Source organism: Homarus americanus, unplaced genomic scaffold (assembly GCF_018991925.1).
Source record: "Homarus americanus isolate GMGI-L3 unplaced genomic scaffold, GMGI_Hamer_2.0 scaffold46197, whole genome shotgun sequence".
In the NCBI taxonomy this organism is placed as follows: Eukaryota; Metazoa; Arthropoda; class Malacostraca; order Decapoda; family Nephropidae; genus Homarus; species Homarus americanus.
The window spans coordinates 4,416,709-4,439,525 of record NW_024723050.1 but is presented as its reverse complement, the minus strand read 5'-3'; the positions used below and the strand labels follow the sequence as shown (position 1 = coordinate 4,439,525).

The following is a 22,817-nucleotide window of genomic DNA, read 5'->3' as shown; positions in this document are numbered from 1 at the left end:
AGTTATATACAGTATGTTACTAGGGTAAGGTTACAGACATTATATACTGTACTACAATGAATACTATCAGTCAATCAGAAAGCACGCACACACACACACTACAGTAGTACTGTAATTCCAAAAATATAATGTACTGTACTCACACTTCCAAAATACTTGTCGAGCAGTTCAACATATCGGTGGATCACCTCTAGGGTCAACAACTCATTATCTTGTTGCTCAATGGCACAGCAAAAGTACAGTGATGCATACCTGGGTGAAATATTTGAATACTGTATTAATAACATGTCTGCTGCATACAGGGAATTTGAGAGGCATACGTGTGTAAAAATATATAAACCTTGTTAAGTTTTAGCTCTATTTATAACATACTGCACAGGGAATATTGCCAAATATTACTAATAAAAATTATCGAGTGAAAAATGTATACATGAGAGCGAGTTATGAAAACGATTTGAAAAATAAGAACAAGATGCACTAGAGCTCCTGTAGTCAGTGTCTGTTCAATACACTGACAGTTGTATCAGTGCTGCATGATATGGATGACTGTTGAGGGAAGATATTACAGGTAGTGCAAGCTGATTACCAAATAATATATATTTGGTAAATAAACTGGGAAGAAATGTTACCTGTCTGCAAAAATTATCAATGGATGCCATATGCCCTCCAACAACACCTTCAATTACTGGTAAATACTGTAGTTATGGTAAAAGTGTTTGCAATGGAAAAAGTTGAAATTTGGACAAAACCATTGCAAGAAAGATAACTGGGTGTGCCTAGAGAACCTGGATGAATGGAAAAAGGTGAATGCACAAACAAGCTCACATGAAGGCTGCTTGCTGCAGTGTTTGTCTGTATTTGAAATTCTGAAGAAACCCCCAGGTCAAGACTGAGAATAATTAGCCTTGTGTTTCTGCAGATTCACTTGTCAATGAGTGAAATATGCTCATCCACTTGCTATATTTCCCCAAACAGCTTAGCCAAATAATTTCTTAAAATGAAATTTATCATATCCATAATTTCTTCACCAAACACTTACAGTACAGTAGTACAAATTCTCCACAGAACAATTTACAAGAAATTCCCACCAAATTTAGAGAAATTTCCCAAATAATACTCTGAAACAAATTTCAATAATAAATACTGTACAGTATTACCCCGCCTAACGCGGTTTCACTTAACGCGTTTTATCATATACGCCAGAGCTGAACTTTCACTTAACACGGATTTTTTCCACATATACGCGGTGAGTGTCCGGCTCGAGACGCTATTTTTAGATTTGCCCCACCCGCCACCCTGCCTGACTGCCTGTTTTAGCTCATAAAATTCATACAAATTACCCGGCCAGAATATAATTTACATTGCTGGAATTCTTATAATTTGGTGATCATTTTGAATATAAACATCATATATTTTGCATTAGACATACAAATTTATAGATAAAAATTTTTCTCAGAGTAACTATGTTCTCTTTTGTGCAAAATATATGACATTTATATTCAAAATATTCCTGGTCTTACAAGGAATCCAGCAATGTCAATTATATTATCCTAACTTTAGTTTGAGGTATTATTTATTAAAATTTAGTGGTTATCCCACACATCTCCTTGGGATGGTTGGTGGGAGGTGGGGGGGAGGGAGGGACCGACCGACCATCTGTTACCCCGTGAAGAATTATTTTTTTTTTTATTAACTGAAGATATTTGTTTTAGCTCATAAAATTCATACAAATTACCCGGTCTGAATATAATTTACATTGCTGGAATTCTTATAATTTGATGATCATTTTGAATATAAACATCATATTTTTGCATTAGACATACAAATTTTAGATAAAAATTTTTCTCAAATTAACTATGTTATCTTTTGTGCAAAATATATGACATTTATATTCAAAATATTCCTGGTCTTACAAGGAATCCAGCAATGTCAATTATATTATCCTAACTTTAATCCGAGGTATTATTTAATACTAAATGTTAAAAACCCTGGAAGGGAGGATTAGTGGGGGGTGGGGGGGTGGGTTGGGACTGACCGCGCGGTTGGAAGAGGGGGGGAGGGCAAGGTGGGGTACTTTGATTGACAGATAGTGTTGTGAAGATTATTTTTTTTTTTATTAACTGAAGATATTTGTTTTAGCTCATAAAATTCATACAAATTACCCGGTCAGAATATAATTTACATTGCTGGAATTCTTATAATTTGGTGATCATTTTGAATATAAACATCATATATTTTGCATTAAACATACAAATTTTAGATAAAAAAATTTCTCTAAGTAACTATGTTATCTTTTGTGCAAAATATATGACATTTATATTCAAAATATTCCTGGTCTTACAAGGAATCCAGCAATGTCAATTGTATTATCCTAACTTTAGTTTGAGGTATTATTTATTAAAATGTAGTGGTTTTCCCCCAAAAATTTCTCTGAGAGGGAAGAGCCGGCAGTGTAGTGTGAGAGGGGGAGGGAGTTGAGTCCATTATTTGAATGGACATTAACTTGGCGACTGTATTTCTCTATTTCTCTTAAGTATTAATTGTGTGCATGTACCATCATAAAATTAAGATGTTATTTTTACTACAACATAGGTATGTGCCTTCAAAAAGTGGAGTTTGGGGGTCGGGCCGGTTTCTATTGGAATTAATCCCATATGTTCTGTTGTTCACTTAACGCGGATTTCACTTAACGCGGGACCCTCTGGGTTCAATTGACCGCGTTAAGTGGGGTACAACTGTATATAAATTCATCACAATACAGATACAGTTTATAATAAATCTACACAAAAAAGTTTAGAGAAAAGTCCATAAAAACATACAGTACAGTATATTGTACCAGTACCCATATTGTAGCATATCTTATAGCTTTAAATTTCCTAAAAAAAAAAAAAGTTGGAAAACTTTGAATCAATAACTTACCTCTTGTACACAATTTTGAGGTCCTTCCACTCAAGAAAGGAAGACATTTTTGGCTTTCTAGCAAGTATTGTGGAGATGAGTTCACGGGTGATCTTCTTTTTTACTTTATCTGGATGAGCTTCATACCATTTTTGTAGACGTAGTTTGCCTTGCCGGCTGAATAATAACATAAACTGCATCTGAAATAAAACAACAGAATCTTCAAAATTTTTAAAGGTAAATATCTAATACGGTACAGAACAGTGCTGTGCCCGTGACCAACACAATCTGAACAGAAATCCAACCTAAAATATTTCTAACATATGTGACAAATGTTTGGGAGTGATGTTGCTTATTAAGTCTAGTTTGGGATGTTGTAAAACACACACAATAAAGATGGATTGCAACAATTAGTAAATGCTATACTGTAGTCACAATTCTTTCTGTAATTAGAAATAAAGGAGCAAATTGATTTATACAGCATGGAGAAAGATCTAACATTACACTGGACTATGTTAAGGGATTTTGCCCTTACAGGCATTGTACATTAATGAGCACAAGTACTACACACGAATGAGCACAAGTACTACACATGAATGAGCACAAGTACTACACATGAATGAGCACAAGTACTACACATGAATGAGCACAAGTACTACACATGAATGAGCACAAGTACTACACATGAATGAGCACAAGTACTACACACGAATGAGCACAAGTACTACACATGAATGAGCACAAGTACTACACACGAATGAGCAAAAGTACTACACATTAATGAGCACAAGCATTACACATTAATGAGCAAAAGTACTACACACGAATGAGCAAAAGTACTACACATTAATGAGCACAAGCATTACACATTAATGAGCACAAGTACTACACACGAATGAGCACAAGCATTACACATTAATGAGCACAAGTACTACACATTAATGAGCACAAGTACTACACATTAATGAGCACAAGCATTACACATTAATGAGCACAAGTACTACACATTAATGAGCACAAGTACTACACATTAATGAGCACAAGCACTACACATTAATGAGCACAAGTACCACACATTAATGAGCACAAGTACCACACATTAATGAGCACAAGTACCACACATTAATGAGCACAAGTACCACACATTAATGAGCACAAGTACCACACATTAATGAGCACAAGTACCACACATTAATGAGCACAAGTACCACACATTAATGAGCACAAGTCCTACACACGAATGAGCAAAAGTACTACACATTAATGAGCACAAGCACTACACATTAATGAGCACAAGTCCTACACATTAATGAGCACAAGTCCTACACATTAATGAGCTCAAGTACTACACATTAATGAGCACAAGTACTACACATTAATGAGCTCAAGTATTACACATTAATGAGCTCAAGTACTACACATTAATGAGCACAATTACTACATATTAATGAGCACAAGTACTACACATTAATGAGCACAAGTCCCACACATTAATGAGCACAAGTACCACACATTAATGAGCACAAGTACTACACATTAATGAGCACAATTACTACATATTAATGAGCACAAGTACTACACATTAATGAGCACAAGTCCCACACATTAATGAGCACAAGTACCACACATTAATGAGCACAAGTACTACACATTAATGAGCACAAGTACTACACATTAATGAGCACAAGTCCTACACATTAATGAGCACAAGTACTACACATTAATGAGCTCAAGTACTACACATTAATGAGCACAATTACTACATATTAATGAGCACAAGTACTGCACATTAATGAGCACAAGTACTACACATTAATGAGCACAAGTACTACACATGAATGAGCACAAATACTACACATATGAAGCTGTTCGCAGTCATATTTCCCGCCTCTGCTAACGGTCGTGTAATATTTCAATGCGATTCTGATCTTTTAAAAGGTTCTTTTTTTGCAAAATAGTATCTCCATATAGAAGTGTGTTTTTATTACTTATGTTGAGCAAAAAACATTTTGTATGAACGGATCTTCACTTTTAACATGGTAGTACTGTACAGGTACAGGTACGGTAATTCACAATATTGTACAACCACTATTTCAAGAACACATACATTCCGTAATGCGGGGGTTTAGTGTACAGTACCCTACTGTACTGTACCGTACTAACAAAATCCAGACTTATGTGAAACAAATACAAGATAATAGGGATAGCCATAAACTGTTCTCCTTACCATATTTAAAAGTGTTCAATCTGCAGATTTTCTTGCTTCCAAGTTTGATCCTGATGGGTTATCTTAGCTAACACTTTAAGATGTTACCTGTGAAAACAAAGTACACTATACTGTACTGTGGTCCCTCGGTTAACAAGCACAATTCGTTCCAGAAGGTTGCTCGTTAACCGAAAAATTTGTTAACCAAACCATTGTTTCAATGGGTTTTTGGGTAATTGGTTCCAGCTCACCGAAAATTGCCTAAAATCAACAAAAAAGGTAGTAAAGTTCACTTACTTTGAGGTGTGTATATAGAAGGCTCCTGGATGATGATGATGATGGGAATTAGAATGGGGGTGGAGGAGAAGGGAAAAGAGAAGGCATTGGGGTGGAAGAGAAGTCACCCCATGGCACCATTTCACCCATAAAATTTTAGTTCTCTTGGTGTAATTCAAGATTATTTTCTTTAAATCAACACTGCACTGCATTATATATTGTCAATATGTAAAATAAATTTCAAAATGACCAATAATTTGCTTGGAAACAAGCGCATTTAGTTGAAGAGAGTCTCAAGCAAGATGTTACCTCCAGTGAAAACAGAGAGACTAACGCCTGTTTGCTGTGTTAAGAGGCTGGATGCCGCGCATTAAACTAGTCACTTTACCTTCAATTATGTTCAATAATTGTTAAAATGACTAAAAAATTGAATATTAAACTTTTAAAATTATTGAATAGTATAAACTTCTTGATATTTACTAAAATAGTAAGGAATTTAAGCCCTAGAACCGATTAATGTATTGGCGGACTGATACTAAAGCTGGTTGCCCGGTCAGTGCAAGCAAAAACATGTTGAGGTCGGTTCGTAAGAAATTCGTTAACCGAATTTTTGTTAGTTAACCGAATTGAAGATCCTTATGGAAGACAGTTCGTTAACCGAGGCGTTCGTTTAATGAGGGGTCACTGTATTGTACTGTATACCAATATACAGCAAAAAAATTAAATAATAATTAAAGTACTGTATATAGGTTAACCTGTAGACGGTCACCAGTTTTTCCTTTAAAAGCCCACCCCCTGGTCGGCCAAAATTGATTTTTCAAAACACAGCTAAAAATTTCCCAACAACCCTAAAAAATAGGGAATTTACCAAGATATTGCATACTCATGTCCTTTAAATGTCCCTCCACGTGATGAAATGTTCCATGATGTCATAATGGTGCGAGGATTCCCTCCAGTCGAGGAGTATTCACGAACCCTACACTTCTGAAACATTTCCCACTGCCTCCCAATCAGAATACATCCCCACACATTATTTTTTATTATTTTATAGTTTAATTATATTTCACTTATTTCTATATACTGTATGAGGCTATGCGGGCCTTAACTTCACAAGCACCTAAGAAGAAAAACACCAGGAATCGTTTCAGAAAATGGAACTCACTATCTCTTCAAATAATTGAGTGCAATCATTTTTGTAACAAATTGTAGCTTACATACTCAAGATTATGTTGCCATTATCACATTTCGAAATCCCTCATAATTCATAATTTTTTTTGTTACAAATTATATTTTGCATTTTTTTTTAATATTTACCAAAATTTTGAAATAAGAGACATTTCAAAATATTTATAATAGAGTTTGTAGTATTTGTTAAAATTTTGAAATATGAGAGAGAATTTTGAAATAGGATGTAGAATTTCATGATTATTTTAGCTAAAGTACTGGAGCTAAATTGTCAACCCAAGTCTCTGTACAGGCAGTTAGTTTGTGCTGGTCAGCTATCGTGGTAACTTTACAATCCACTGCACAAGCATTTTCCAGTCAGTAGTACACAGTCAGTAGGTACATATCTTAAGAGGAGGTGCTGGGAGGAAAACTGGGATGCCAAGATGCAATATAAGAGCTTAACCTTCCAAGATAAGCTAAAGGTGTTGGACAGAATGAAAGCTGGTGGAACCATGTGGAAGATATGCGGAGATTTTAAATTGAGTACCACTACATTCAATGATAAGAATGGCAAAGACAAGCTAGAAAATACTGTATGCCTTGCAGCTAGATGACCCCGGAGAAGCTACAGCCAAGAGAAAACGTGTGAAGGCAGTTAGGTATTTTGATCCAGACGAAACTAATTTAGTGGTATAAACAAGAACGGGCAGCAGGGGTTCCAGTCAGGGGCATAGACCTCCAGTCAGTTGCAGAAAGGTTCACTGCTCACTTGAATATTGAGGATTCAAGGCCAACAGAGGCTGACCCTAAGTCAAGGAGCCATCACTGTCTTAGCAACAAGATAGTGGTTGGTGAGAGCAGGAGTGCTGATGTGGCGAGTGTGGAGCCGTTTCGCAAGAAATTGCTGGCTTTGATAGATAAGTGTTTGTTGCGGTGTCAGCTCTATAATGGCGATGAGACAGGGCTGTACTGGAAGTCAGTCCCTGAAAACACACAGGCAGCCAAGAGTGAGGGACTAACGCCAGGTCGCAAGACCAGCAAGGAGTGTGTATCTGCCCTAGCGTGTGGCAACGCTGACGGCAGTCATCGCCTCAAACCAATGATTGTGAGATAGGCACAGAAACCACGGGCCCTTAAGAGCATCGTGCAGAGTTTGCCCAGTCCAATGAATTACCCAAAAGTACCCAAAGGTATATTAAATCAGGGTAAAATCTTAACGAATATATGTTTTACATCAATAAAACCTGATTAATAATGTTTTCATTGAAATGTAGTTAAAATAATGAAATAATAAACAGCGAATAACGCTAAATTCCAAAGAATCACCTATCCAAAATGGAGATATAATTACCGATGTTTCTGTTACTTTGGGGTATTTAACATAGCCGTAGGATTTACTTTTCGTTAGGTTAGGTTAGCGAAGTGCATCACGATGGATCTGTGTTATCTCCCTTGTTCACGAACTCTTTGGAATTTAGCGTTCGCCAATACTGAAAGTTTTTCGCTGTTTATTATTTCATCTTACAAATTATTTTTACAAAATTACACTAAAAATATTATTAAACATGTTTTGTGTATGTATAACTGATATTCATTAAGATTTTACCCTTATTTGCTATACTTTTGGGTACATTTGGGTACTTTTGGGTAATTCGTGGCTCCCGAGTTTGCCTGTGTTCTACAGAACCAACAAGAGTGCCTGGTATATAATGGATCTTTTTCACTTCTAGTTTCACAAACACTTTGTGCCAAATGTGAGAGATTACCAGGAAAAAACTCTTTGGTATTCTCCCAGTAAATGTCAAGGCCCTCTTATTGCTGAACAATACACCTGCCCATCCTTCTGTAGAACTCAGCAGCCGGTATGGGAGAATAAGGTGTCGCTTGGTGGCAAACACGACATCCATTGTCCAACCCATAGACCAGGGAGCAATTGAGAACTGCAAGCAACACTACCGCACAAAACAAATGGACAATTGTTTTGTGGTGTTGGCGGACAGTCCTGACGAGGACAGAGATACTAAGGGGACACTTACTGTATACAATACTAAGAAATATTCAATCAAAACTGTATTTTCAATTGGGCCGAAAGCTGGAAAGAAGTGAAAACTGATACTTGTTAATGCATGGAATAAACTGCTGAAGGATGCCGACATTGTGACAGATTTCCACGGGTTTGACAAATGATTACATGGCAACACTGCAAAGGGGTGGTGAGGCTAAGGTGAAGGAGGATAATTTGGTTGACTGGTTAGCGGCTGAGGCAGAGGAACCTGGTTATCACCACCAGACTGAAGATCTGTCTCATGTGTCTGAGGACCTCCAGCTTGATGGTGACAAGGATGACAAAAGGCCAGCAATAAAGCTGGAATGATGATGTTGGTTGTGCTGATGTACAAACATTACTACCTGGCCATTACAGAATTTCATTCAAATGTTGTGCAGAGACAACATGCTGCACTGAGGCAACCTAAAATTCACAAGTTCTTTAAGCCATTCTCTAATGTGCCTAAGAGAAAATCGCCACCATCAGAATCCGGCAGTCGCACCACTCATTCGTCAAGATTGTTAATAGCCAATGCATCAACCTCAGAGTGAATCCGCCCCGTCTCCGCTGCCCTTGGTCTTCCAACGTCAATCAACACTAATTTCCTCCGACTATGAATTCGGCAGTTTCTCCAGATGTTCCAGGAGGAAATATGGCATCTGACAGTGAATAAACAATATATATATTCCAGTGTATAAAGTGTACATAAAATAAAAGTTAAGTTGCAAGTTAATTTAGTACATTGTAATGTATGTTGGGGCTCAAAAATACGTAATTTGAAATTTTTTTGATACGACTGAGGAATCGAATGTCTGAGTGGTGGTAAGTCGAGTAGGTCCTAAGTCGAGGAGTGGCTGTATATGTACATCTTTCTACTTTGTGTTGATGTTAGGTATTTCTTCACAAGTAGACAACCAACGAACCTCATGATTTTTTCTTACCATCAATGTATAATTGTGCAGATTTAAACAACTCGTCGTATTTTAGCTGGGACAATTTCTTGTATCATCACATAAACATCAATGAATCTAAAATCGGAAAAACACATTGCTCAACAAAAAATCCATGGTTGTCCACTTGTAAACATTTACCTGATGTTATTGTACTGGTTTTGTTTCATTTTGTTGGTGTCTATCTGTTTTTGTTGCAGGATGCTTGAATTCTTGTAGAATAAAGTCTAAGTTGAATTTTGTTTCTCTTATGGGCCTACTACAATAAACAATTGCCTACAATAATCATAATCATCCTTATTTTGCTGCAGAAGGATGGGCTGACATGTTGAAGGTTCTAAACTGACGACAAAAGGGATGACTGCAAACAGGTAAAACAGACATTGATGGTGACCAGACTGGTTGTGATGGGTGCCTAGAATGATACCATTTTAAGTGTGTTGGATTTTTTAAGGTTCCAAAGACAAAAGAATGGTTTTGTTGCAATTGCTACAACAATGCGATATTGCGAAAACACTCCGGGTGGTCGGAGGCAATGAGAGAATCTCCAAGAAGTTTTCGTCGTCCGTCTCGTAGAATCTTTTGGCTGTAAACGCAATTCTGCCACACTGATTCCACTAATAAAGTATATACGGCCACGGTCAACTGTTGAGTGACAAGCAGACAGCCTATAACAGCCTGAAGGAAGGAGTCGTCACTGTCAGCATGGTCTCTCCCCGCAGTAGGAGAAACAGCGGCCAGTTTAACCTGTGGATGATGACGAGGAGGACCCCGATGACCCCAACTCAGAGTCTTCGGTCTAATTAAGGGAAGCACACAGGTTGATAGGTTAGGTTTTGGATGATTCTGACCTACTGCAAATTACTATTGTGATTTTCCCCCACCTGCACCCCTTGGTTGCCATTAGGGTCCTCCATTATTGTTGGAAAAGGAGAAGAGGAGGGGACAGGGGGGGGGTAGATAAAAAAAATAAATCGATTTGCAGTAGAAATGAAGGTCTGATTTGCTCAAAACACATCAAACACCATCAGAAAAACATAATTACAACTTCCAAACAGGCAGATGACAGAAACGATAATTTTACCCAAATAAATGCCAAATGCCGCCAAAGTCAGTCAAACACAGTTCTCGCATTGTTTGCCCGGTCCGACTAATTACCCAAATGTAGCCGCAATGAAGTCAAATAATGGTCCTACATGAATAAATCGGACTGCCAATCACTTCTCGACTAGTAGTTGGTGTCACAAAGTAAAAAAAAATTGGAAAACTTACTTTAATCTTTGTTAATAGATCGCGTGCATGTACCGAGGGAGCAAGTAATTACCCAAATGTAGTCGCAATGAAGTCAAATGATGGTCCTACAAGCGTAAATCAGGCTGTGAATCACTTCTCGATTATTATTTGGTGTCATAAAGTCACAAAAAAATGGTAAACTTAATTTAATCTCAGTTGTGTTAGGTTAGGTTAGGTTAGGTACATGCACTCGATCTATTAACTCTGATTAAATTAAGTTTACCAATTTTTTGTGACTTCGTAACACCAAATACCAGTCGAGAAGTGATTGGCAGTCCGATTTATTCTTGTAGGACCATTATTTGACTTCATTGCAGCTACATTTGGGTACATTTGGGTAATTAGTCGGACCCTTGTTTGCCGGTAATGGACGACTAGCCGATCAGAACGGAGTGCACTCACGGTAAAATAGCGTTAGTAGGAACATCGCCGGTCACGGCAAAATATCCACTGCCTAAAGTAAAGTAGCAAACCCAGTGCTTGGAGAAACTTTAGCAAAACTGCTATACAAGTTCACAATACATCAACATTTACTTTGACAGTGCAGGTATGTTGTCTGTAGAAACATTAAGTTGACTAGCTCAAAAAAATTATTAAAAGCCAATTTCCATAGAGATCCTTCTAGGTATTATTTTCTTGTAGCTCCGTTCATTCCTACCACTAATCTATTATCATATTCGAATAAGACGTCTAATTATAAGATAATTTTCATCTACTACATTACCGGCGGCAATGCATAATAACGGAGATAGCTCTTCCAAAAAAATTTATTTTCTTCCATTAACATCGCACCATTATCGTCTGCCTCTCCTCCAACACTGCCTGTCTCCTGCGTCTCCTTCATAAATCATCCAGCGCATGCGTTGCTGTACACGTCACGCGGCCAATCAAAAGCCTTTTTTATTTTGAAACCAATTAAAATGTTTTTGGGTTTAATTCGCGTTTTTTTTTACCCAATCAAATTCGAGTATTCTTTTTGGTCTCTTATATTTTGAAATTCAAGTTCAGTTCCGACCATGGAAGTCTGCGATGGGTGTCACTTAAAGTATATGGAGCTGAATGCGAGTTTTTGGAAAAAAAAAACGAAGAAACTATAGCATTTTTCGATCGCATGGTGGTCTTCCAACCTCAGTAAAGTGTACTAAGAGCAAGACTGAATGTAAATATCACAAAGACCAACATATGTGGCGTTGTGTAAGAATCCCATAATGCAACGACGAACAAGAACCAGGCCAATAAGGTAAGAAATAGGTGATTCCATCATATGGTGATAGTCAGTTAAGTTAAGTTAGGTTAGGTTATTGTTTTTTCTAGTGTTTTATTGTGTATTTCTTAGTCGCTTAGGTACTTTTTTTCTTGGAAACGTCAAACGAAAAAAATCGCTAAAAAAAAACCGGCTAATTTCCGCCCAAAAGGAAGGTCATACTCGCCTCAGCTCACACAAACACACTAGAACAATATATTTTTAACTTACTACAAGTGAACGGAGCTACAAGAAAAATGGACTCCTTTTACTTAACCTATGAAAAACTCATCCGGCTTATATTCACGACTCACGACAGCACAGATACACGGGCTGAACACAGTAATTAAACCCCCCCCCCCAAAGGCCACCTTGGGGTGTAATTAACAGCCAGGAACCACCGCCCCTGAACTGTTACTCTCATGGTGACACTACCGTTCACCAATCACTTCTCTAACAACCCGTAATTTACAGTTGTTCCAGCGTTTATTTCACCAGCAGCATCTTCCTTCACGTGTGTAAGTTACTCGGTATGTCACACAAGGTCTGAATTATTGGAAAGTTTTATGTGTACAGTACATACCTCAGGAGGCCGACCGTACACGTCCTGTCAGCTGGGGTGGAGGTGGTGGCAGCCTTGACTCACCCCAGTACTAGGTGTCATTCTCTTATCTTTACACTCTAACATCACTCAATTTAAATTTTACTTATTACTTTTATATTCCTTTAAATTTAGATTTATATATAACATATATAAATACCCTGCATTGATCACGTAACATACTTGTTTTAAGAAAAAATAAATAACATAAAAGCTAAAAGCTATAATATGCATTTCTAGGAACATCATGACAACAGCAATTGTAATTAATAACGACTGTTATAGGCAATTTGATCAAGCACAGCCAACAAACCCATCAGATGCAACTAGGTTCCTTTGCTTAGGCTTGATTACTAATTAGTATTAGTAAATATAAAAAATATAAATTATAAGTTGTTGATAAAAAGAAGAAGCATTATGCAGTCTTCTGCTTCAATAAACTATTAACATTCTTTGGTTAGTAATACTTTATAGACAATCTGCACTCTCTTCTCTTGCTGTAGCTTCATCGTTTATAAATGTTTTAGATTTAACGATCAACTGTTACCTAGCCAATATGAATTAACGTGAGGATTTTACTGTAATATCTCTGTTCAGTTCCCGTTAGTGAGGACCTGAGACATAGATGGCTGTACACCTCCTTAACCACCCCCCTTTTGTTTTCTTAGGGAATCACTCATATTCTAGAGAAATGAAACCACAAAATAATCCTAAGTGTATTAATGTAGCCAAAATATCTGTGTTCTTATTACTGTAGGGGTTTGGGGGCTTTATATGAAGTCCGACAACCAGTGAAGTGACGTAGAGTTCCTTCATGTTTTCCTCTTTTTTTGGGGGGGAAACGCATCTTAATTTGAAGTCTTATATCAAAGTTGTTCCTCATAAGTATGTGATAAGGAAGATATAAAATATATGCCAACTATATTTGATTTATTTGGTCTGTGTAGTTGAGGAACACAACAGCTAAAGCTTCCCGTCTGTGTTAGGTTCATATTGTGTGTACACAAACCAACAACAGTAGTTTGGACCACAGTTATTAACATCATTATAAGTGTTGTTAGTTGGAGGAAATAACACTGTGGGTGGACGTGTACACTATTTAATTAGGTCACAAGTGTTAGTGAAGTGTCCCAGTTAAGGTCTGTGTTGTGGTCACACCTTAACAGTAACTGTTTTGAGGTAAATGTTTCTTGGGTTACTGAATGTTTATCAAAGAGTTACTAACTCACTGAGTGAAGTTGTCACTGTAAAGATTCCTTTGTAGAAGTGGAGGAAACAGTTAGCACCTGAAATAACAGCAAACGTTTACTTTAGTGCTGTGAGCGATTTCGCCAGCAAAAACATTTTTGGTTAATGTGTAGATTAATGCTGCCAACGATTCTAGCAAGAACACACTGCTTTTCCACCATAACTTTGTTGTTAATTGCTAGTGACAGTGTTCTCCTTTGGGGAAGTGTTTCTTTTTTATAATTTATACCATAATGCCATCAGCGAGCCATGGGAGGGGTAGTGTGCAGGTCGTCTGAATCGCATTACCATGTTATATAATACATGACCCAACTCTGAAAAAATAGCGTTTACCCACTAGGGGAATACGTTAAGTTAGGTTAAATAAGGATAAGTTAAATACTGACAGCATTATATAACCACTTTGTGGGGGGGGAGGGAGGGGGTCGAGGGTTAGGTTAAGTTAAATAAGGAAAACATTAGTGTTTGTTTTTCCCCAGTAAAAAAAACTATCTCCAATAAAAAAAAAGCAGCAAAATTCATGCAGAAAAAAATATTTTTGCTGACAAAATTGCTCGCAGGACTTAAGTAAATGCTTACCACATTTTTTCCCTGCTTGAATTTTGCTGCTTTTTTTTTATTGGAGATAGTTTTTTTACTGGGGAAAAACAAACACTAATGTTTTCTAATCATGGTCAAAAATTAGTTTTCAGCTTTTCCGGAGAAATTAACATCCTGCAGTAAATAAAACAGCAAGATTTATGCAAGAAAACAAATGTTTTTGTTGCTTTCATGTACACAAAAGAAGCACTACCCTTACCTACCCCCTAGTGGATATGTAATGTAGTCGGTATTTAACTTATCCTTCTTTAACCTAACTTAATGTAACCTAACCTAATGTAACCCAACCCAACCCCCTAGCGGGGGGGGGGAGCTTCACGGTTCTTTTTGAACGTGCATGCGGTATTATAGTACGTATAAATTATTAAAAAGAAACACTTCCCCAAAAGAGAACACTGTCACTAGCAATTAACAACAAAAGTTATGGTGGAAAAGCAGTGTGTTCTTGCTAGAATCGTTGGCAGCATTAATCTACACATTAACCAAAATAACTTATGGAATTGAACCAAAATTTCTGGAGATAATATTTCCATGATACTGAACACAAAATGGAAACAAGAATGCTGAGAACCTGACCTAAACAAACTTAACCTAACCTAACCAAAGAAACCTACTCAACCTCACCTAACTTCCTAGCTTGGGGTGGACCCCAAGCATATCAAGCAGAAACAACTTACTTTGATATCTGGTACCAATGAAAGCAACTTCTTGAAGTGGCATGATGTAATTTTTGTTTTTTTGTGGACGTGAGAGTACGATAGGTTGTTGCACTGAAACATATTTCTTCTTCACTGTCAGTTCTCTGATGCATTCTGAATACTTGCACATCCTGCCAACTAGTCCATGTTGACTAATGAACTCTTAGAGACAGTCTGCATCTTCCACAAGCACAGATGACTTGTGATATGATACCGAACATGACAATATAAGAAAGCCATTGAAAAACAATATCGCTATCATTCCTCCTTCTTGAGGAAGAACAATAAGTAGATGAATATATAGTTCACTTAGAATCCAAAATTCTACTCGAAAGAAATTTGATATCTATCAAAACTCAAAATTGTTGTTATATATTTGTCCATTGGCTGTCCTCCAGTTTTTATACAAAAATAGTTATTTTTTGGGGTGTATTATATTGCGATTTACTTAAATCTGACCTTCATATCTTGTGCAAATTAGCATTTTTTTATTTTTTATTTTTTGGACATTTTCATTTGTAACCAACAGCTAATTTGCACAAAAATGGCGGTCAGGTTTGAGTAAAACTACACCATAAAACACCAAATAACCCAAACCAAGTCTGGTTGTATAATAGGGCTTTGAAGTAGAAAAATGTGGGGTAAAATACTGAAAAGAACACCAAACAAACCTTTTGAAAACCAAGCCTGGACAGACAAAGTGCTGCATTTATTTATGCAAATACCACTGTACATGTACAGTATACTGTAAATAAACAATATTTACTACTGTGTACCCTATACTGTACTCAGCAGTAGATGCTGTCATCTTGAGCTTGTTATGCAGGCAGGCCAAATGGTTATACAGTATGATGATACAGAATGGCCTGCCTTTGTCCTGTACCATCTACTGTAGCAGGTGTTGCTAACTGTCACTCTCCTCTCTGACCACAAAGGAGGGATTGTACATGCATTCTATACCATACATATTGTACACCTGTACACTTTAGCCTCCAGTAGGCATACACTGTCCACTCTGCTATGTACAGTGCAGTACTGTATATGTAACTGTGATCACTTTTTGCATCTTAACACTGTACCCTGTATTCTTGGTTGATTGTGTCTTGGTAGAGTAAAGAACAGTATCCCTGTACTGTACAACACAATATGTATGCAAGAACAACAGTGAGAGAGGGAAAAACCTTGTACAGTGGCAGCAGATTATGAGCTAAGCACGCCAGCCTATGGCCTAAGTTGCCCAAGCAGCTAGTCCACCCACATGCCAGGTACGTGGGGATATATCAATGCATGATGCAATATCTCGGAACTCCCGGAAAATTTGTTCCCATGCCCGGAATGGAGAGATTTTCTTGGAATTTTCCAGAAAATGTGCACAATTTCAACCTCGGACACTTGTTCCTATGCTTGGTAATGGACAGAGTTTTCCCATAATTTTCCTGAAAGCTCAAAATTCATTCTGGCTATTGGAGGGTTCCTGGTTCTAAGATTCTGGCTAATGGAAAGATTACTATTCACACCCATTCTATTATTGCAGATACAATCTGTACCAAACAAAAAGATCCCACACTTGACCCCTGACGAGTTATTGCATCATCCAAAGTTGCCGCTGATTTGTTTACATGGCGGCATGAACACTACGTCAGTCAGCTGATGCTGCACTCACGTTCTCTCGTGCGTTGCTGGCAATATCCACACCTCTAAATTTTTGTTCACTTACAAGTTCCACATTTTTTCTTTCAACCTTTATTGTACATAAGTTGCATATGAAATTGTAGAATACAGAATAATATTCTAGTACTGTTTGGTATTTAATTTTTCACACATTACATGAACATACATGTTGAGCAATTAAACAATCAGGCAATTGGCTGAGTGACTGTACAGTACAGTACAGGTGGTGACGAGTCTGCTTGAGTGTGGGGACCTAAGTCTTGTGGTAGAATGATGCCACATTAAAAGCTTATATGCAGACTTGATAACATTGTGAGCATTAGAGGTTTACTGTATTACTGTTAATGTGCTCATGAAATAAGTACTGTACTAAGCATACTGGTGGGAAAAAAAATTATTTTAAAATACAGTAATATCTCCCTTAGCCGGAATCCCTCAAATCCGGAACTCTCCAATAGCCGGAATTGAAATTTTCTTGGAAACTCGTTCCCAAAGCCCGAATTTTCCAAAAAATTCCAGCTTTGGGAACAATTTTCCGAGGGGCACTTTAACGGAAAATCCTGAGAAAAAAATCCTGATACCCGGAAAATTCTGTGGATGGAAGAGTTTTTTCCGGGTTTGAGAGATGAAAATCAGGCGCATTTTCTGGAAATTCCGAGAAAAATTTTCCATTACCCGGAAAATTCCGGGGATGAGGGATATTTTTCCGGGATCGAGAGGTGATGTAATGGGCAATTTCTGTAACTAACGAGATAATTTTTCCGTGACCCGGAAAATTCCGGGGATGAGGGATATTTTTCCGGCTTTGAGAAAGTCGTCTTGTTACCCGGAAATCTCTCATTCCGGAAGTGTTCTGTATCAATTGTTCCAGCTAACGGGGATCTCACTGCATTTTCATTATTACTGTACGATACTAATTTACTAAAATGACCACAAAAAAAAATATGTGGCATCACAATTTTTATTCATAAATAAAATTTGGGATTTTTTTCCTTCATAACTTTGGTCTTTCATAAAATCGTTGTAAATTAGTTACTGCCTGTACAGTCTACCACTCCGATGGTGTTTCATTAATTGTGCAGTACAGGGGTATACATGTTGGAACCATAAAAGTAGTCCTATTTCAGGATTTTGTTTTGTATTTTGGATTATCTGATTCTTATACAGCCCAATATTTTCTTGTTTTGATTGTCAACATACATATGACAGACTGTTACATAAGCTTCCTACATTTGTTTGGGAATTAAAAAAAAATTTTGTGATTTATAATTTTATGATGTCTTTCAGAAGAATGGAAAGAGAGAAGGATGAACAAGATGGTCTGCCTGACATATACCTCAGCCCATCCCGTCTTCCAGAGCGAGATAAAGAAGTCACTCGTACATCCAGTGACACTGATCAAAATATATGGGATGATACAGACAGTGAAACATGGATTGCCTTAGTTCCAGAACTGACAACCACACAAGAATTTCACTCAAATCAGGAGCGCAGCATGGAGCAGTGTCGAGGTACTTTTTCTCTTGGGGTGAGAGAAGAAATTGAAGGTGTCTCCTCTCAGGATTCTTCTGCTGCAGGGAACAACATTGTTTTAGATAGAAATCCAACTTTGTATGGAGAGATGTCAACTACAAATGAGGTTGACAGACTCCCTGAAGGAAATAGAGATACTGGTGGCAGCGTACCTCAGTCTGGAGAGACTGTAGGAAGAAGGAATGAATTAGTGCCGGCAAGTGGGGTTTTAGAGTGTTCTGGCCAGAGGGGAGAGACACCAGGCTCTGACTGCCCTCCTGTGGCAGGAACTGGAGCTTTTTCTAGGGCATTTAGACAACCACTCAAATTGGACACAAATTTTCCCGTAACTTCAAAAAGTGAGTTGATTTTCTCACCAGGTGGAGATGAAGGCTTCATGGTGCCTGGTGGTGTTCATGCTTATTATGGCAGTGGCTCTGATACTGAACCTCTGGAGTGGGCTGATGGCGGGGAGGGTAGTACTGAAGCTCTGGCTCCATTTCGTGATGCTGTAGAAGGAGCTGATAGTGGCACTCCCTCAATTCAAGTGTATCTTGGTAATGTGACCCCGAGTGGACTACAAGATATGGAACGTAATTCACCTGCCGGGTTGAGCACACCAGATGCTGATATTGATCTAACAGTTACAGCAGGAAGTAGATCAATAAATAAAAAATTAAAGAATAGCATTAGACCTCCAGTTGTGGGACAGAGTGAAGAACTGCTGGTCCAGGCCTCACGTAAAGATTTAGGGTCAACTGATGGTGAAGAATCAGAAAACGAAAATCAGAAAAGGATAACAACAAAAACAACAGCAGATCCCTACTCTACACCAGAGGCTCAACCTGGTTCCCTTGGTAGTCAGTCAGAGAACACAGACAGTGTAAACACTGTCCTGGATATGAGTCGGGGTGAAATTCAAGGGTGTGAAACAGATGATACAATAGATACTCCTTTATTATCACCCTCACTAGTGTCAGATTGTTCAACATTACAGCCATGTCCCAAGCCAGCTTTTGTAGTAGGGGGACTCATCAGCCCTCGGGGAAAGTTTAGACAGTTTCAGAACACTGTCAGAGATAGAATGCAGGATGTGAAAGCTTCTCTTGAGCAACAGCCAGGCATTGATTCACCAGTTCATGTTGGCCGTGATCAATTCCTCAGTCAGCCACCTTTATATCCACCTATCACTCCTGTTAGTGAGCAAGAAGTATCATTAGCATCCATGATATCTGTAGAATCAACCAATCATCCAGATTCCTCTGAACGTGTCACTTCTCCATCGGTCTTATCAGTTTCTAGTGCAGCTTCTAGCAGGAAGATGGAGTGGGACTCAGGTGCTGATGTTGGATATTCAGGAAACTTGGCAGGAAGCACTCAGGAGCATTTAGTAACATCTTTGAGTACCCTTGAGAGGATAGCCATTGGAAATTATGCATCTGTGCTGCGAACTGAACCTGAGGGAACTACACAAGTAAAGGAAAAACAAAAGATCTCAAAAAAGAATGGTAAGTCCTTAGGCACAAAGGGAGGAAATAACTCCAGCACAAGCAGACAGACAGTTACAGAAGGAGTTACTCCATCACCCTCTCGCTCTCTTCGAGTTCACCAAGCACGAGACATGGGGAACTTGTCCTCAAGTGATGAAGACTTTGGTAGTAAATTATCAAGTCCAGCACAAAGCCCGAGACGGAAACTGCGAAGGCGTTCAGCACTTACCACCACCAAGGATATTGATTCACCGTCAAAGAGGATGAGTAAAGGGCACCAGATACCTAATAAAAGACTTAGAGAAGTCATGCAAGAACTTCACAATGAAGGCAAATCAAGCAGTCTGGTTGAACTTGCCACAACATCTTTGAAGGTTCCCCAATACAGGAGAAGTAGCAGTCAGCAGTCCCTCTCTCTCCTTCAAGGTATGTCTGAAAGTAATGTTAATGCAGAGTCTAGCATGGGCGTTGCTGCAGGCACTGCCTCATCAGTCGCAACCACAATGTATCAAAATAACAAGTCAGAGCATTTTCCAGCAGCCTCCAGTATTCCTAATATTTCCACAAGCACCAGCACTTTAGTTCAGAGCATGTCACCAATTCCTCTGGCTGGAGTTTCTGCAAGCTCCAGCACCAATCTTGGAGGAGAAATGCTGAACCAACAAGACAGAGAGAAGAAAGATAATCAGAAGTTTTTGAATGAAGATGCTAGGCATAGCTCACAGTCATCCTTACCATATGACCGAGAAAATCATGCACATTTCCCTGGAAGAACTTGGACATCCAGTGGAAATGATGTCAGCTCAAAATCACATGATAGCTCTGACATGGAAACACCTTCAGACATGAAAGACACTGATGTTGACAGTTACACCTCTCATCAGTTTTCTGATGAAGAACCAGTTAACCTTAAGGCCCGAAAAAACAGTGAAAATGCTAAAAACCATGAGAACATTGCCAAAAAGTGTAGTAGGTCTGGAGGGGAGAGTGTAGACCACAGTAGGTGGAGAGACAACAATGACAGTAATAGTTGTTCAAGTTCTCTACAATTGGCAGCACAGAGAGGCTCACCACAAGATGCAGAATCTGTACTGGAGAGTCAGGTATCACTTCAGTCATCAAACAATGCTCTCCAAGCTCTCTCTGTCAAACTTAAAGAACGGATTCAAGTACTCCTTGATAATGGATCCTTAAAGAAGGTGCAGGACTACAACAAATTGCAAGATTACATTCAGTTCATTGGAGTACCTTCAACCAATGAGGAGGAGTGTCGCCTAAAGCAGGGTGTGGCCAGTGTCATTGTGAGAATGTTTGGTGAAATTGGTCTTGAAGACACTGATACATCAAACACACTCAACTCTGAAACCTCAGATTTCTTAACAACAGACTCACAGATGAGTGATCAGAGGCCTCACACTACCAGTGAGCATACTACTGTCAGCCAGGAAGATTTAGATGTTCCTCTTACCAAAGGTGAGTGGATACATTGTTTCTTAAAAATAATTAATCGGCAATATTTTAAACACGTGGGTGAGTAAATATGAACTGAGGGCTAAAGCTTAGGTTAAGAAAGCCAAAATACCATCTTTGGTTTCCTTAAATACAAAAAGCAATCCCTTATCTCAAGTGAATTTGTTCCAACCTAAACTCCATGGATTGAAGGTGTTGTTGGCATTTTGCTCACAAATGTGTACAGTATATAGTTTATATATTGCACTGTATATCTCAGAGTCATGGAAATATCTTTATTAACTAGTTTTAAGAGTTGGGGAAGCAAAACACCATTCATAGTTCTACCTAACAATAATGTACCACTGAATATTGTATTAATAGAACAAACACATAAATCTTATTATTAAGTGAAAAGTAATCTTTTGCCACACCAGAATAATTCCTGCTTTATTTTTAAAATGTCTTTAATTTGCTTTCTTCTTTTGAGAGATCAATACCTAGGTTATTGATAATTTTACATGTAAACAGCTTACCTAAATGGCGAATAAAACTTATATTCTAAGCCATCTTTTTCAAGGAAGGAAATATGAATTTTCATGCCACCTTCCTCTTAATGTAAGCTTCCTTCACTCACGCACATTTTCCCTTCCCTTATTGTCATTATTTATTCTTACTGATACTGTATATTGTCTGTGTTCTATGGTATTCCCTCCTCAAAGAGGTCCATATATCCAGCCATCTTACAGTTGGTCCTTGCAAAGGCATAATACTCCAACTTCTACATAAGAAATAATCCCCCAATTGAATATTTACTTGACATGTGACTCTTGCCATCCCTGAACTGATTCAGCTCTTACATTTAATCATGAAAACTTATGGGTCAGAAATGAAGGCTTGAGGCACTAACCACAGTCGTATGACCAAGGAAAGGAATAAATTACCTTGATTCCCTCTGTATTTATTTATGTATCATTTATAAACATATCAAAGCACATGAACCTGAGAGGGTGTTTACTGGCCTAAAGTCTCACTGGTCCTTGAGATGACCATTAAATCCAGATGTGTATCCAGATTCACCTAACGGAAAAAGCTGCTCAACACCTAGCTAGTTGTGCAGGCAGTGGTACTCTGTTCCTAGAGGTACAGTACTTGGTATTGGTTACTTCTTGCTGGTCGCTTGTTCATCTTCTCATATTTTATATGGATTTTTCTCAGTCCTTCGTTACTTCCGAATTTGATTTCAGTGTCATAGTATGTGTTGCAGCTGTCAGAAACTCTTATACAGTACAGTAGGCCTCATGATAACCACACTGTGACCATGGTAAATCCTGTGGAAAGAAAGCTAAAGTGTTAAAAAAGATAGATTAAACATTTACTGTATTATTAGTTGGTCCAACAATACAGAACAGAAAACAATTACGGTAAAGCCTCGAATAACGACGGTAATGTGTCCTCTAATATATCA

General features: G+C 38.1%; 2 protein-coding genes across 2 annotated transcripts in view; one reads left to right on the top strand and one right to left on the bottom strand.

Annotated features, from left to right (window-relative positions):
* The window catches only part of LOC121863294 (AP-1 complex subunit sigma-2-like), a 71,386-nt gene extending 58,629 nt beyond the window's left edge, over positions 1 to 12,757 (bottom strand). Inside the window, 4 exon segments of the mRNA XM_042361883.1 lie at positions 144 to 252; positions 2,920 to 3,098; positions 5,126 to 5,212; positions 12,664 to 12,757. Of these exon segments, the coding sequence (XP_042217817.1) occupies positions 144 to 252; positions 2,920 to 3,098; positions 5,126 to 5,128 (291 nt within the window). The 5' untranslated portion in view covers positions 5,129 to 5,212; positions 12,664 to 12,757.
* A 588-nt stretch (positions 12,758 to 13,345) lies between these two features.
* The window catches only part of LOC121863292, a gene marked incomplete in the record, with an annotated part of 62,193 nt that continues 52,721 nt past the window's right edge, over positions 13,346 to 22,817 (top strand). The window contains 2 exon segments of the mRNA XM_042361881.1: positions 13,346 to 13,860; positions 18,186 to 21,373. Coding sequence (XP_042217815.1) covers positions 18,190 to 21,373 — 3,184 coding nt within the window.